Consider the following 16,573-nt stretch of genomic DNA (forward strand, 5'->3'; position numbering starts at 1 on the left):
ATGATTGAATAGTGATTCTATACTAGGACCCTTGGTAGTTACTCACCGGAGCAGATGGTATTGGTTAGAGAAACTGAGTCGAGGACAGACGCGTTCTGAGCACCGTTTGAAGTAGTACACTCAACACTCGACCACACCACAATATATAGCACGTAGCATATAAGGCCAATCTCCAATTCCAGCACTCTTCGGTTCGCATTTACTCAATAGCTAACCAATGGTTAAGTCATATTGCGCATCTTTTATGTCAATGTTGTTGAATGTTTAGTTGACGCGTTGCAAAGGAAAAATATAACCCCCCCCCCCACCAAAAAAAAAAAAAAAAAAAAAAAAACAAGTGCCATTCCCGTGTTATCTTCAGCTTCATCATCGTCACCTCCTCAAGGATGCTGGCTACGTCAATCAAGAGGCCCCGTGACAATACGTTTAACCACAATGACCTTCCAAATGTATGTCAAATTCCTTGGATGTAATCTCTTGAGAAAATTTACTAACAAGCACAAAGGATGACAATCAGAACCCTTCCCAGCACCTGAATTCAACAGTAAGTCAACCACGCAAGAAACGTGCCATGATGACCCAGGTTCCTATGGATGAAAATAAAGAAGACTCGGTCCTGGCTTCAGATGAAGAGTACGACTCACAAGAGTCAGACACAGAAGAATACCCAGGCGACGATGGGATCTCTCCAGCACCAGGGGGGGTTATCGAACATTTAAGTTTGAAAAATTTCATGTGCCATGATTCATTTGAATTGAGCTTAGGTCCTCAAATTAATTTCATTATTGGGAGAAACGGGTCAGGTAAGAGTGCTATTCTAACAGGAATTTCAGTTGGATTGGGTGCTAAAGCTCATGATACTAACAGAGGAAGCTCGATACGAGACTTGATTAAAGATGGCAAACTGACATCCCGTATCAGCATCACTTTAAAGAACGAGGGCCCTATAGCCTACAAACCGGAAGAGTTTGGTAAAAAAATCATAATCGAAAGAAAACTACAAAGAGTTGGGGCCAACACATATGCGATAAAGAATGAGAGTGGAAAGACAGTCTCACACAAGAAAGCAGTATTGGATGAGATTCTCTTCAGGTTCAATATTACAGTGGACAACCCATTGGCTTTCTTGTCTCAAGATAAGGCACGTGAATTCTTGACTAGTGCGACTGCAAAAACCAAATTCGAATACTTTATGTCTGGTGCTTACATCACTGATATTTATCAAAATTACGATGAGATTAAAAGAAACTTACTTGACGTGAAAAGTAGGTTGAAGCATGCGGAGAAATATACGGAAGTTTGCCAGGCTGAATTCGAACGGGTTGCTCAAATGCAAAATGCTCATAGAAAGAACGATCATTTCAGGGCGCTCGCGAAGAAAATAACTGGAAAAGTTCATTGGTTCAATGTTCAACAATTGGAGAACAAAATGGAGGAATACGTTGCGAAAGTTGCCGATCAAGAGTCACAAGTGGAAATTTTCAAGCAGCGTATACAGCATTATGAGCAGGAGATTATAAAGGAGCAGCCACAAGAGGAAATTATCCGGGAAAAAGTAAGAACCGCTGAAGCCGATCTCCTGTCTGCGACGAAGCGTTATGAAGAAGCTAAGGAGGAACTACGCACTTTGAAGTTTCAGCTTGACATTATAAAAGAAGATATGAAAAAGAATGAGCGGGAAATAAAAAACTTGAATACGAATATTCAGTACACCCAAAGCAAACTCCAGAATGAACGAAGGAAAATCGAGGAACAAGAAGGTGGATCAAAGGAAGAGATTCGAAACCAATTGGCTGAAGTTGATGAGCAACTTGCAAAAAGCGAAGAGGATATGGCCGTATGCAGACAAAAAATGAAAGCATTGCAGTCGAATCCTGATTCTAGGCTAGAAGAGTTGACACTGGCTAGAGATGCGTCTGGTCGTAACTTAAGGGAACTCCGTTCTAGACAAGCGGAGTTGGAAAAGGAACAGTTTTCAAGATACACTCCATGGGACGCACGCAAAATTCAGGGTGTTATGCGTGATATTGACCGATGCCAGTGGCAATCCAAACCGATTGGTCCCTTGGGTAGCTACATTACTGTTAAGAGGGAATTTCAAAATTGGAAACCGCTTTTAGATGCAATTTTGAGTAAGAGCTTGGATGCATTTATCGTGCGTGATGAAAGAGATAGAGCGCAATTGGACAGGATTTTGAAACAGCACCATATGTCCCATAACATCATTGTTCGTAAAACAGAACGTTATCATTATGAGAGTGGGAAAGCAAAAGCCACAACGGTTTTGGACATGCTAAACATCAGTGAAGATGCAGTGTTGTATGCACTTATTGATAACAGTTCGATTGAAAAGTTGGTGATTGCTCGATCTGCTGAAGAAGCAAGAAAAATGTGCTATGAGCCAAATGTTTATGGAGCCTTGACGCAGTTTGGAAACTCTTCGGGGAGTAGAGTAAGTCGTCAAGGGAGTGTCCTTAGACTGGATCCTGTATATTACCTGGGGAAACTTCCTAGATTTGGAACGGAGAACAAAGAAGAGCTATTAAGTGAGTTGAAGGACGAGATCAACATGGAAATTCAGAATCAACAAAGCATGGAACGAGAGTTGAGAGGGCTCAAACTGAACGTTGATAGTGAGAGAGAAAAGTTGTATCGCGAACAAAATGAATTGAGGCGCCTTGTGGATAGTTTGAGGCGTAAAAAGGCTGTATTTGAGGACAAAATTGACAAGGAGATTGATGAGTCGAATATCTTGAAATTGCAATTGAGAATTGAAGAAGACACTGCCCAGGTGAGTCGACTTGAAGGTGTCCATGAATCACTTGAAGAACGTTTAGAGGAGGACAATGAAAAATACAATGCTAGCGCTCAATCTCGAAAGAGTATCAAGGAAGATGTTGAAGACAAGAATTCCAAATTGCATATTGCGGTAACAGCATTAGAAACTCACCAAGAGTATATCAAAAAGATAAGAGATGAGATTGTTGAGTTACAGGAAAAGAAGCAAATACTCATTCAATCTATTGAAAAGATAAACACTAAGATGCAACGAGCTAAAGAATTGATAGAACAAGAATCTCAAGTTGCACAAGAAAAATGTAATCGAGACGAAGTCATCATTACCGAAGGTGATACTCAAGAGACTATAAGAGAAGAGTTTGATGAGGTTCAGGAAAAGATCAAGAAGGGAGAGCAAGCTTTAGGAACGACTTTGGAGGAAGTGCTAAAGGCAATGGAAGCCGCCGACAAGAAGCGAGAAGTGGCATTGGCAAGGGAGGGTGAATTGAAGGACCTAATTCAGCGAATGGATCGAGAGATTGCTGTGCGTGTCGCATTCTTTGAAGTTACTATCAAGCACGCCGTGCTGATAGCCAAACGATCATTTGAAGATTCTATGGAGATCAGAGGATTTAGAGGGGAACTAATGTTGGATTTCGAGCAGGGAACATTGGATTTATTAGTCAAGACCAAGACTGATGACAAGAACCGTACTGTTGAGTCCCTCTCTGGTGGTGAGAAATCGTATACGCAAATTGCACTCTTGTTGGCCATTTGGCAAACGATGAATTCAAGGATTAGAGGATTGGATGAATTTGATGTTTATATGGACTCGGTGAATCGATCTATTAGTATCAAGTTGCTCCTTCATGAGTTGGATAGGTATTCAAAGTCGCAAAACATTTTTATCACTCCGCAGGATATTGCGGTTGTTGGTAATTTGACAGGTGATAATGTCAAGATCCACAAGATGTCTGATCCAAGACGGGACAATTGAGGGACAGTGTATATATGTAGAGAGAGAGGAAGAGAGGGAGGGAGAGGGAGAGAGGGAGAGAGAAGGAGCTATTTTAATGTAACAATTACTTATTTTCTGTTTATTTAACATGTTGACACCATTGTAGGTTTCTTTATACAAGGAATTTGTAAAAGCTCATGCGTAAGCCGCCACGGGATAATTCAAATGCCCCTTGTTCAACAGACGATAATATTTGATAATGTCTGTTTGCAACACGGCTAGTTCAGGTTTGTTTTGTGTCGATTTGAGTAACGTGACAAATGCTGGACTTTTACACAATAGTTGGCCATACGAATTGAATGATTTGAGCACGGCATACGCCAATTCGTGCTTATCCAAATCACATAACGCCGTAACGATGAAAATGTGTAGATTGAGATGACTTGTCCTTATGAACTGGATGAGTTTATTGTAGTCGTACAATTCCTCGAGCTTAATATAATCAGTTAGGAGTTTTTGAAAACGGGGTAAGTCGGATGATGTAATTGGCGTTTGGATAATGGGCGCCCATGGAGAATAGACGTTATACTGCACTACTGGATTGAACACTCTACTCTGACATATCTGTGCCAACAACTGTTGATGGATATCTAATGGGTATGTAGGGATGAAATCAATTCGATATTGGTTCAGTTGGAGGTTGGACAGCCTCCATTGATTGAACAGATGAGCCGCCGTTGGCAAAACTTTGGTTGCGTTGTTGCTGCTCGAAAGACTTCTCGATGAAAATGCCAAGTTTTTGAATTTTGCCAATGCTTGATTGAAATCACCCATTTGAGCATATACTTCAACGTTGAGCACAAGCAAAGATTTATAGGCATCGCGTTCATCTAGATAGGAGTGGAACCTTCGGAAGTACCGCAATGTACCTTCCAATCGTTTGGAATCACTGTTGTTTGCAAAAATTTTAGCCAAGGAGACTAACGTTGTAGGATTGATGATGAATGGTACTTGATCGTTTTCTTGTACTGCAAAACTGACTTCGTCGTAAAACGAATGATTATCAACCAACTCATGAAAGATAAGCATTGCCCCAAAGTAACTCGACTCGCAACACACTTTATCAAGAAATACATTCCATAGCTCATTTGGTATTCGGTATTGCTCATTAGTTAAAAGTAAATGTTGTAATGAAACAGCCGCTTGGAGATTATTTTGTCGAAGCAAGTTGTATGTCAATATGAGACTTATCTGAGGATCTATTTGTGCATGATTCTTGACGAGGAATTGAAAAATCTTGGAAGCGGGTGCAGTTTTGAAGAGGGACTCAGTAACCAAGGTGGTTGTCAAGTAATTGGTACTAGTCTGTATGGCTAGCCTTTGCACATTGACAAGTGTGCCACTGGCTCCACGTAGACGTAGATGTCGTAGACTCGATCGTATTCTAACTTTCGCATATATCATAATACCTTATCCCTGCTGGTGGCTATCTCATAACGCGTTCGGTCTGGCTATATCATCTGATGTGCAAAAGAACTGAGAACAATTGAAGAAGAAAAAAAATAAAAAAAAAAGAAGAAAAAGAAAATAAAAAAAATAAAAAATTTCACCTTTTCTCCAGATCCAACAGTCACACCGTGCAACCCCATCATGTTCAAAGTTGGAATAAGTAGAGTTCCAGTTGGGGCGGCCATACTAAGAAACCAGTTAAGACTAACAGCAGCAAGGTCGCTGTTTCCATTGAGAGCTGCTACTGCTACTGCTGCTGCTGCTGCTGCTACGCCTACATTTGCATCCAGTTTACGTTACAACTCATCTTCCAGCACCGCACACGAGATCAAGGATAAGTTAGTTTCGTTTGCTGACGAAAACAACGTTGCAGAAACAGTCACTAACTTGCACTCCGACCAGATTGGCTACTTAGAGTCCATTGGTTTGGCCCAGGGATGGGGTCCAACTAGTATAATTGAAAAACTATTGGAGTTTACTCATGTGTACACTGGATTACCCTGGTGGGGTACGATTGCAGTACTCACAGTTGCCATTAGGGTTGTTTTGTTCCCACTTTACGTCAAGGCCAGTTCCAATGCCACTAGAATGTCCGAAATAAAACCACAATTGGATGTCATTATGAAACAGATAAAAGGGGGAGACACACAGGACCAATTGAAGGGGATGGAAAAAAGACGTAAATTGATGAAGGAGCACAATGTTTCGACTTTGGCTTCAATGGCGCCAATTATTCAGTTACCATTGGCGTATGGCTTTTTCCAAGCTCTTCGGAAAATGGCCAACCATCCAGTGGAGGGATTTACGGATCAAGGTCTTGCGTGGTTTACCAACTTGAGTGACGTTGACCCATACTTGGGATTGCAAGCCATTGCAGCTGCTGCAGTTATTGCCGTCGTTAGAATCGGTGGTGAGACTGGTCAACATGCAATTGCAAACAGTATGAAACAAGTGATGACGATTGTGCCCATAATATCGATATTTATAACCAAAAACTTTTCCGCCGCTGTTGTTTTGTACTTTGCCATCAACTCAGTATTGTCGTTGATACAAAGTGCCATTTTCAAGAGCAATACGTTGCGTCAGTTGTTGGGTATGCCCAAGAAGTTGACCATTCATCAATTGAATGAGAGCACCACGAGTCTGCCCAAGTCGTTGAAAGAAATGGTGACTAACTTTGTTGATGAGTCAAAGGAAAGAAGTATTAAAGCGGCCAGGGATGCAAACAAGAGGTTGGAAGTGACTCAACATAGAAAGGCTGTTGATGATTACGGGTACATCAAGAAAAGAGAAAGACATGATAAGCGTGGAAGAAAGTGAATGTCGTAGATGTGTATATAGTTATGTCCATGAATTGTATATTTTATTCTGTATCTATTTGCAATAGGTACTCAATCATTTGTAAGAGAGAGAAAAGTATTTGAGAATCAAGACTGCAAATGACGCTACCAAATGTTGTAACCGCATGGGGATTCTTATATAGTTTAAATAAGGTATAACGTGTGAATTGAAAGTGGATTATAAAAGTTGGCTGCTCTTTTAGCTTGTGAGATAAGACCTTGGAAATAGCTTAAAAAAATAGCTTATTTTTGACTACTGTATAGCTAGTATGCAAAATTAAGTTTATTTGTTTGAAAACTTTGAATAAAATGTTTTATCAAATAATGTGAAATCAAATTTCAGTTTTTTATATGTTGATATTGTTGACGTATATGGTATGGTAGTTTAAAGAACTATTCAACGCAACCATATATCAAGAAGTTGAGTGTATTAAATACAGTATCAGAAAATAACGTGTGTATATAATGCATATCATTATGGTTGTATTGCACTCAAGTCTTGAGAGCATGTTAACATTGCCTATATCAAAAGACTCAAGATTGAGATTGACTTGCGCTTAAAGACACTTTGCCTCTTTAAGATATATGCTATTGCTGATTGTGGAAATAGGATGAGCCGCTTCTGCCCATGATAAGTATTGTAAATACCGCTCCACAAGCTCTTCCTTTGATATATATACATATACAAGAGTTTATTTGAAGAGCTAAAGACTAGAAAAAGATGACGTAAAGTGGTTTTGATGAACTTTTTTCTTTTTCTTTTTCTTTTTTTCTTTTTCTTTTTCTTTTAGTTTGCTTTTGTTAGGTTTGGTTTCGGAGATAAGCCAGTTTCTCTCGAACTGCTGGAGATAAGAGAAGAACAAGAACAAGAACAAGAACAACAACAACAACAACAAAACTTTGGTATACATATATTTCTTCTTGTATATAATTTTGTCTTTCCCCACTCACACACTACAACTATATAGATATATGTATTAATATATATATCTAAATACATATATTATCAAATTGAAAAAATGCGGAGTAAACTTAAACCATAAAATCTTTTTTTTTTTGTTATTTTCGGAGTTTAATCCCTTTTTTTCTCACCAAGTCTTAGTTCAATCTCACATGCCAAAACAACTAAAACCCATTTTAAACCATATATATATAAATTGATTTTATAGAATATCCCTTAACTTTCTACTGCCAATTATCACTTTATAAATAGTTCTTTTGCAGATGAAGTTCTATCAATAAAATAGTCTTCAATACATATACACAACAATGACTTATATTCCATACTTGATCATCATCGCCTCCTACATCATCTACAAACTTCTCCACAATGCTCAACTCAACAACCGTGCCAGGAAACTAGGTTGCAAACCAGTCAAACGGATCCCACCACGCAACTGGCTCGACTCCATCGGATTATACGAGATCATCTTTCGCAAACAAATGATGGAAAAGGGCGCCACGTTTGAAAACCTCGAACTAGCATTTGCTCGAGCCCAAGCCAAAACTTTCCAAGGCATGGCCCTCTTCAAACCATTCATCATGACAACCGAGCCGGAAAATCTCCGCCATATGATGTCACTGGCCCACTTCAACGAATGGAACATATGGCCCCGCCCACAGGCATTTGGTATCTTACTTGGTGACGGCATATTCTCAAGTGAAGGAGCACAATGGAAACATTCACGCGTCATGTTGCGTCCTTCCTTCACCAAGGAAAATGTAAAACAAATTGCCAAAATGGAACCATTTGCCGCTAGAGTTGTTGAATTAGTCAAGCAACAACAAGGTGAAGCTGTCGATATGCAAGACATTTTCCAATTCTTTACTATGGACTTTACGACTGATTTGTTACTAGGTGAAAGCAGCGATTCATTAAAGGATGCACTAGGCCAATCATCCCAAACTGGTATCGACCCCGAATTGAAACGTCAATTCAGCATTGCCTTCGACGTGTCGGCAAACTACTTGATGACAAGAGCAATCTTGGGTCATTTGATGTTTTTGGTCAACCCAAAAGCACTTCAAGATGCCATACGTGTGCAACACAAATTTGTCGGCTACTACATTGCAAAAGCCCTTGCTATGAACACTCGTGAATTGCAGGAGAAATCCGACGATGGCACGATTTTCCTCTATCAATTGGCTCATGAAACAAAAGACCCCATCAATTTGCGTAATCAGATATTGAGCATCATATTGGCTGGTCGCAACACAACTAGTGGACTAATGACGTTTCTTTTTGCTCAATTGAGCAAACACCCTCAAATTTACGCTCAATTGCGTGATATTGTTCGTCACGATTTCCCCACTGTTGAATCCATCACGTTTGACTCGATACAAAATTGCAATTACTTGAGGTGGTGTATCAATGAAACGTTGCGAATCAACCCTTCAGTACCATTCGAGTCCAAGACTGCATCAGTGGACACTACATTACCACGTGGTGGCGGGCCCGATGGAAATGCACCTATTTTTGTGTCCAAGGGAACAAGAATTGTGTATTCGCTATGGGTCGGGAATCGAGATGAAAAGTACTTTGGCAAGGACACAAATGAGTTTATTCCTCAACGATGGGAAAAATTGCCACGTAATGGTGGTATCGCGTTTATGCCATTCAGCGTGGGTCCTCGTGCTTGTCTTGGTCAATCTTTGGCATTGACTGAAGCGGCATACATCACGATTCGCTTGTTGCAAAATTTCGACACTTGTGAGCTGCATCTTGGTCCGGAACCTTGGAGAAAGACGTCTTCTGCCACAATGAGATTAATCGATGGATGCAAGCTTAGCTTCAAATGAAGCAAGTTGATATAGTGTATTAATTGGATACGAGTATTTATAATGCAGATATTTTATGCGACGATAATGCCATTGATTGATATTTAGCCTAGTTTTACTAATCTATAGACTTCTATAATTGCCAATCTTAACTTAAGTCACTCGGTATAATATCACGCCTCCGTCGTACTATTTCCACTTTTATCAATGTCCTCCTCTTCCTCTTTTTCCTCAGGCAATGACTTTCCACCAAACACATACAATACAGCATCCGAAGCAGAGCACCGTACGCTCTGAGCAACATTATGTGGACCCGTCGCTTTCTTTCTCCCCTTTCTCTTCTTATCTCTCTCACCCAGCCCGTGCCCGTTCCCATTTTTCACCTTGTCATTGTCAAACGACACCAGTCCATCCGCCCCATCAACCTCATTCAGCGACTTTCTCAACTCCCTCAACGCCCGTTTCGCCAACTTCGCCTTCTGCTTCTCCTCCTTCGCAACTCGTCTTTCTTCTTCACTCATCATCAGATTCCGATCAACACACAAATCCAACTTGTACAAAGACCGAACTCCAGGATCAAGCAACCTCAAAGCGAGGAGCAACGTATAATATGCATCGTTTCCAGCATTATGCAAAAACGGATGCGGTATGTCAACTTTAGCTAATGCTTTCGCCAAACTCAAGTTTTGTTTCCCGTGAGTGATTTTGAGGATTTCCAACGTGTCCAACACAGAGTACGTTTGCGGAAACTCGATTCCTATAGACTTTAACCACTTGATATCTCCAGGTACACCATGTCCGACCAAATACGTCAGTAACCCACCATTTCCACCAACACCAACACCAGCACCAGCACCAGCACCAGCACCAGCAACGCCCTCATCTTCACCACCAACATACTCAAAGAAATAATCAAACAACGCCTGGATCAAAACCACCAGATCGCGCATACTCATAACCAAAGTAGGCTCACCCACGAAATTCACTGCGTGATCAACAACAAATTTCCCATTGACCCGATGCATATTCTCCAACACTCGTATATGCAACTTGGTAATTTCGGGAACCACACTAAAAGCCGAATTACGTCTCGGGTCATATATCCCAATGCCAATCTCCGTCACCGTTTGATTATGCATCTCCCACGCCTCAATATCAATACTGAATAAAATCAATTCTCGATTGAGCATGTGGCGCATGTGAGTTTGGAAATTGCGTTTGTAGAATTTGTTACTTAGGCGAGGATTGGCGAGAATGTCACTTTGGTTTTGGTTGTTGTAGTTTTGCATGATTTGATCTACTACCATGTCGGTATTTGTCTTGTACGGATCGTGTTGTCGATGTAGATTTCGTATTGGGTGAAGTAATGATTCATACGATTGAGCAACTTGTTCCAAAGCAGTTTGTCTCTCAAATTGCGTGATACTGAGTCGTGAGCGTTGCTCTCCTTGTGCTTGGTTTTGAGCACTGAGGTCTCTACCTCGACTTCCACCACGGCGCTGCTTGGAACCATTTCCTTGGATCTTTCCTCCCCCCTTGTCTCTACTCCCTTCTGTACCTCGTGCACTCCTTCGTCTGCTTCTCCCATTACCTTCAACATTCTCATCCTGCCCATTGCGGCCGCCATTCCCATCACTAGATCGATCATCAGAGCCACATTTGCTCCTATCTGATTCAATCTCTCGCTGATCCCGCAAACTCTTCATCCTTTGCCCAGTATGCACATCTTTGTCACCATCTCTGTGACTCAACGCAATTTGATCATCATCGTTACCCATATCTCACTCTATATTTCGCAATTGGTAGATACTTTATACACCAGCAAGCTCTGTCTTTGATACGCCTTGGTGTGTGGGGTTTCTTGTTGTTGTTGGTTTCACAACGCAATCCAATATTTCAGTGAATCTTATCAAAAAAAAAAAAAAAAAAAAAAAAAAAATCCTTGAATTTTAAAAAAAAAAAAAAAAAAAAAAAAACTATATATATATGCTTTGTGCACGTGTTTAATCTTTTACACTAAACCTCAATCCCTCATCATCTACATAGCAGAATAAAAGCGACCGCATAAAGCCAAGAACTACAGCAATCCCCTACGGTTTTGGCCAGAAAATGAAACACCCAGTAAGATCTGCTCTTTAGTAAATAAAGCAAGTTAAAATAAGATTTGTTCAAGTCACTCCCTCTACACATATACAATCACGCGCGTCTTCTACAACATACCCTCTCTTAACGATGATTATGAATATATCTATTAGATGAAAAAATAACTATGTAATGAACAAAAAACAGAAAAGTCAAATAAACAGAAAAAAAGGGAACCCCCTCCAAAAAAGGAAAATGAGTGTGTGTGTGAAATTGTGAATTGAAAATATACAAGAACAATATACTGCTCAATCAAACCACAATATGCTGAATAAATCAAAGAACAACCATGATCAGAGTTTGCTCAGATAAAGATGCTTGTTGGATTATGTGTAGTGGTGACAGTATTGCTCACTGGTGAATGTGATCCCAACATTGGACTCGAATGTGCACTAGCTGGCGCGCTAGCAACCAATCCAGCTGAAATTGCAGTAGCACTACCACTACTACGAGGTGTACTAGCTACGGCAGCAGACATACTTGTCGCATTACTAGTCGTGGCATCTTCTGTTGATGTAGTGGCTGTTGTTGGCGTTGTTCCTGCAAAACAATACTTTTGTAAAATATCAGCATACGTCATATCCTTGATTCCAGAACCTGCATTATCAGCTCCACCAGTCATATGACCGCCTTGTTTTTGGCGCTGTCTATTTGAATACTTTCCAGAAACAAAAGAGTTGGAATCACCAGTAGCACTTGTGACATCACTTGTAGAAAAACTCTTTTTCAAGCTTGGTCTGAATGAAAACTCATCGTTTGTGAAATTCAATGCCAATGTGGATTTATGATTGAGCAACTTGTTACAAATCTCTTCATATCCTGATGAATTGAGAGCGTTGGCCAGCTTCAGTTTAACCTTCAGTCTCAGTCCCAGACTCAGACTGGGTCTTTGCTGTGGTGGAATTTGCAGTTGTTGCAGTTGTTGTTGCTGCTGCTGCTGCACTGGAACTTGTCTATTGACCTTTCTCTCAATGTGAAATTTGTAATTTTGTTGTCCATTATTACCCCAAAACGTTTGACCATTAGTGTGGTACTCAAGACACAATTCAATAGTCTTTTCATCAACAATATTAAACAGTTCGAGATCCAACATAAACTTAAACTGATCCAAGTTTGGATCAAGACTCTTTTGGTACTTTGTGATCCCACCAACTATAATACTAGTGGCCCAATTGTCAATTGTCAACTTCAAATTGATCTCCTTTGTAAATGCAATGTTTACGACATTTAACCATCCACATAAAAATGTCTTGTTGTTTACTTTCAACAAGTACGCTGAGGTCATCCAGACTTTTGATGAATCGGGTGATGGTGATGGTGATGGTGACTGAGATGTGGTGCTGTACAAATGGTTTCCAGTAGATGGAATATTGTGTGAAGTCAATCTATACTGCTTAATTTCCTCCTTTGGCTGAGCAACATTGAAGTCCCAATCAAAGTTTGTTGTCCTATTGGTAAACTTGCTAAATTCAAAATCGTCGATATAAGCAGGTGCTGATAAATCAAATGCATCAGTGGCAAAACCTGAACCAAACTTGGGGGCCCTGTTCCTGTTGGCATAGAAATAATCCTCTTCATCTTCATCGGGTGAATCCAAAGGTGAACCAGCACTTGAAACAGAAGCAGGTGTATCACAGCCATCAAACATGCGAACATTGATTAATCTTGAAGCAAATCTAACCAGTTTACGTGGCGAAACAATACCACCAACTTCGCCATCAGTTGAAATATGTGGAGATGAGATGGAACGTTGGAGTAATGCAGGTAGTTTAAGTGAAGACTTGATCAACTCACCCGATTTCTTGCGCAATAGTGGTGGTTTAGCTGTAGAAGGAGTGGTGTTGAAAGCAGCCAGCTGCAACAATGATTTGGGTTGTGGAAGAGGTTGTTGTGGTGGGGGTGATGGCGGAGACACGGCAACAGTAACTGCAGGATGGACTAGTTTAGCTGGTGGTACATAGTAGTTTGGAAGTTTAAACTTTGGCTTTGTTTGCCGTTGCGATGGCTGTGTTGATGTATCCTGCAGTAATGAAGGTGAAGGTTCTGTTGTTTGAGGTGGTGTTGGTGTACGCAGTATTGGGATGGTGATGGAATCCGAAGATGAAGATGCAACCACTTTTGATGCGTGTGGAGATGATGATGATGAAAATGGAAACAATTTGACGGTTGAAACAGAAGCTGAGGATTTGACTGTATCTAGTGAATCAGTTGACGAGGTTGCCGAAGTATCAGTTGATGATGTAGCAGATGATGTCTGGTAAAATGAGGTTGATGACGAAGTGGAGGAGGTTGAAGATATAGGAGATGGAGATCGAGACGATGATGTGGTGCAAGAAGGAGGAGGAGGACTTATGGAGTAAGTGCGTGATGAATCAACAGTTACAATAGTTGACATGCTATGCAAATATGTGTTGATGTGTGTGGATGTGTGCGAATATAGGTGTGTTTAGTTTGTGATATGCGTAGAAACTTCTCCAGTCACTTGGTTGTTGCTATTGTGTTTCGAAAGCAAGGAAGAAAAACGAAAAAGAAAAAGAAAAAAAAAAAAAACAAAAAACAGCAGATAAAGATGACAAACCAGAAAGCAACGAGTAAAAGAAGTTGATCTTAGTTGGGTGTGTTGTGATGGGTTGTGATGTGTTGTGTTGTTATGTGATGTGTTTCTGGTCTTGGTATTTGCCAGTAAAAATTCTTCACAAGGGTGTGGGTAGACGTGTGATGAAAAGTATGGGTGGGTGAGTGGGTAGGAATGGAAAAGGCTAGACCAAAGGGTAGGATGAGATATGGTCTGGGTTATGATATGATGGTAACCTTCCAAAAAAAGGGGTGTATGTTATTCAAAGAATCCTCGAGAGTATAACAGTTGTGAAAGAGTTCTGTTACAAGATTCTTTTTAAATAAAATTGTGGATTATAGATGATATATGTATGTATAATATGTATGTAGATTTACTATTAATAATACTGCGGTTGAAAAAGGAGACATTCATAAAATTACTAAGAAAACACACAATATTACACAAAACGACTGAGTACCAAGAAAAAGAAGAAAAAGAAAAAAAAAGAAATCAATCTTTTCACCCAACACAAACACAAAACACAAAGCAGAAGAGAACGAAAAAATAAATACAAAAGCTCAAATTAACAATAGAGAACAATAGGGGGTGTTAAATTGATTGTGTGGGCAAAAAGTGAGGGGAAGATGGGGTGGGGAGGAAGAACAAACACAAGACACAGATACAACACAGATACATTATAGATACATTACAGATGATTCAAAGGGGGCTTTAGGAGGTTTTCAATAGTTTCAGAATAGTGTTGATAGACAAACACACACAGTCCAATGTCAACAATGATGATAATATACATCTGCATCTAGGTATTCTACATACACATATTGATGAACCCGTGTGTCCCGAAGTTGGTGCATGAGCATATATGTGTACAATGCATAATACATATATGTTGAGAAAGAATCAAACCATCATCAGTGTGTGTGTGCGTGTGCGTGTGTGTGTGTGTGTATGTGTGCGTACCTTCCACAGTCATTAGTTTGTTGACTAAAAGGGGTTAAGCAGGGGGTTGCATATACATACACACATACACACATACATGTAGGGTAACTGTGGCGTATACTTAAACTGTGTGTGTATGTGTATGCAAAGTGTCAAACTTTCTTCTCCTCATCACCCTTTTTGACACAACAAAAAATAAACAAAGATCATCATAGCATAAGTAAGCAATTATCAAACGTATCTCTGTTGTCTCTCTAGGGTTGGTATAACAAGAAGAGGTGGCTGATACGTGTACCCACATTCCACTTATTTGTTGTTATTTGTTGGCACAATATATATATGTGGTCTCTCTCTCTCTTTGTGTGTGTCTATGTTTATGTGCGTTGTGTGTGTGCGTGTTTGTAAACGTTTCTTGTTAATTACTAAAGAGCTAAGAGGGGGTGTAAAAATTAGTTTAGTATATATATATATTAACATTTAATATTAAAAAAAAAATAAAGAGAGATAAGTAAACTTACATATACCAAAGTATAAAAACGTATCAAACTCTATTTAATCTCTTCTCCACTTGCAGTATTTTGGTACCCTCATATATATTAAAAAGAAACACACACACACCCATCAGCCCAACAATCAACTCTACCCAAAAACATATCAAGAAGATATCACACACACACACATAGATCGAAGAAGAAAAGTGAAGATAGCAATCTTAATCTCTTATTGTTGTCTAAATAATAACAATAAAAGCCTGTAATAGTTAAACCATTCGATGGAGAGATTAAAATTTATTACAGTGAAAATTTTTTTTATATCTTTCTTTCGGTCTTTGTGCCAATTCCGAGAACGCAAATTACTCTTTGATATATGTGTGTATATATATATATATATATTACACACAGCGGAGATTAACCATCCATAACTACTAAATTATTACAACTATCTATCTATCGTCACTTTACTTTTACAATATTTGACTCTGGGAAAACAGGAGATCTATACTCCACTAATCTCGTCTTCTCTCTCTCTCTCTCTTCTGTGTGTTGTTCTTGTAAATTTGGGTGACGTTTAACACCACCTGCTCTATCCTAACATCCTAACAAAAAAAAACAAAAAAAAAAATAAAATGGACCCTTTGTGGATAAAAAAATGTATGAAAGCTCTGACTACCAGATAAACCATATAAACCTATAGCCGAAGATTCGAAAGTATATGTGTGAGGGTTCTTTGTCTGTTGTAGAAAGTATTATCTATCACTAATATAAATTACTGAGATCAGCTGATCTGCTAAACAAAACTTTTTCTTCTTTTCTTTTTTCTGTTGGGTGGAGAGAAACAATACGAAAGATAGAAAAAAATAAAATAAAATAAAATAAAATAAAATAAAATAAAATATTGGAAATCGGTCTCTTAAGTTAAGCGCAATGTCAAACAAGCTTTACTGTATTTGTCGCTACCAAATCCATTCCCCCCACTAAACACCCACCTACCCACCCGCCTCACCTTTGATATTTTGTTCACAAATCACAAAGAGAATAAAAACGAGATATTTAA

At 39.5% G+C, this 16,573-nt stretch overlaps 6 protein-coding genes across 6 annotated transcripts; 3 read left to right on the forward strand and 3 right to left on the reverse strand. All coding sequences in view use genetic code 12, as the record gives it.

Moving 5' to 3' along the window:
- Nucleotides 1–386: 386 nt before the first annotated feature.
- Nucleotides 387–3,775, forward strand: SMC6 (DNA repair protein; the record flags this gene model as incomplete). The annotated part of the gene is made up of 2 exons (XM_051752944.1): nt 387–449; nt 518–3,775. 2 exons carry the CDS (start codon nt 387–389, stop codon nt 3,773–3,775), a joined length of 3,321 nt encoding a protein of 1,106 aa, XP_051608013.1.
- Nucleotides 3,776–3,931: 156 nt separating this feature from the next.
- Nucleotides 3,932–5,200, reverse strand: KGF57_003518 (uncharacterized protein; the record flags this gene model as incomplete). The annotated part of the gene is made up of 1 exon (XM_051752946.1): nt 3,932–5,200. One exon carries the CDS (start codon nt 5,198–5,200, stop codon nt 3,932–3,934), a length of 1,269 nt encoding a protein of 422 aa, XP_051608014.1.
- Nucleotides 5,201–5,386: 186 nt separating this feature from the next.
- On the forward strand, nt 5,387–6,565 carry KGF57_003519 (membrane insertase; the record flags this gene model as incomplete). The annotated part of the gene is made up of 1 exon (XM_051752947.1): nt 5,387–6,565. The coding sequence occupies one exon, from the start codon at nt 5,387–5,389 to the stop codon at nt 6,563–6,565; it is 1,179 nt and encodes a 392-aa protein (XP_051608015.1).
- Nucleotides 6,566–7,854: 1,289 nt separating this feature from the next.
- On the forward strand, nt 7,855–9,384 carry ALK6 (Alk6p; the record flags this gene model as incomplete). Its single annotated transcript, XM_051752948.1, has 1 exon — nt 7,855–9,384. The coding sequence occupies one exon, from the start codon at nt 7,855–7,857 to the stop codon at nt 9,382–9,384; it is 1,530 nt and encodes a 509-aa protein (XP_051608016.1).
- A 152-nt stretch (nt 9,385–9,536) lies between these two features.
- Nucleotides 9,537–11,141, reverse strand: KGF57_003521 (uncharacterized protein; the record flags this gene model as incomplete). The annotated part of the gene is made up of 1 exon (XM_051752949.1): nt 9,537–11,141. The coding sequence occupies one exon, from the start codon at nt 11,139–11,141 to the stop codon at nt 9,537–9,539; it is 1,605 nt and encodes a 534-aa protein (XP_051608017.1).
- A 668-nt stretch (nt 11,142–11,809) lies between these two features.
- On the reverse strand, nt 11,810–13,900 carry GAC1 (protein phosphatase regulator; the record flags this gene model as incomplete). Its single annotated transcript, XM_051752950.1, has 1 exon — nt 11,810–13,900. The coding sequence occupies one exon, from the start codon at nt 13,898–13,900 to the stop codon at nt 11,810–11,812; it is 2,091 nt and encodes a 696-aa protein (XP_051608018.1).
- Between the last annotated feature and the right edge of the window lie 2,673 nt (nt 13,901–16,573).

This window comes from Candida theae (genome assembly GCF_024610275.1).
Source record: "Candida theae strain CBS 12239 chromosome Unknown scaffold9, whole genome shotgun sequence".
Taxonomy (NCBI): domain Eukaryota; kingdom Fungi; phylum Ascomycota; class Pichiomycetes; order Serinales; family Debaryomycetaceae; genus Lodderomyces; species Lodderomyces theae.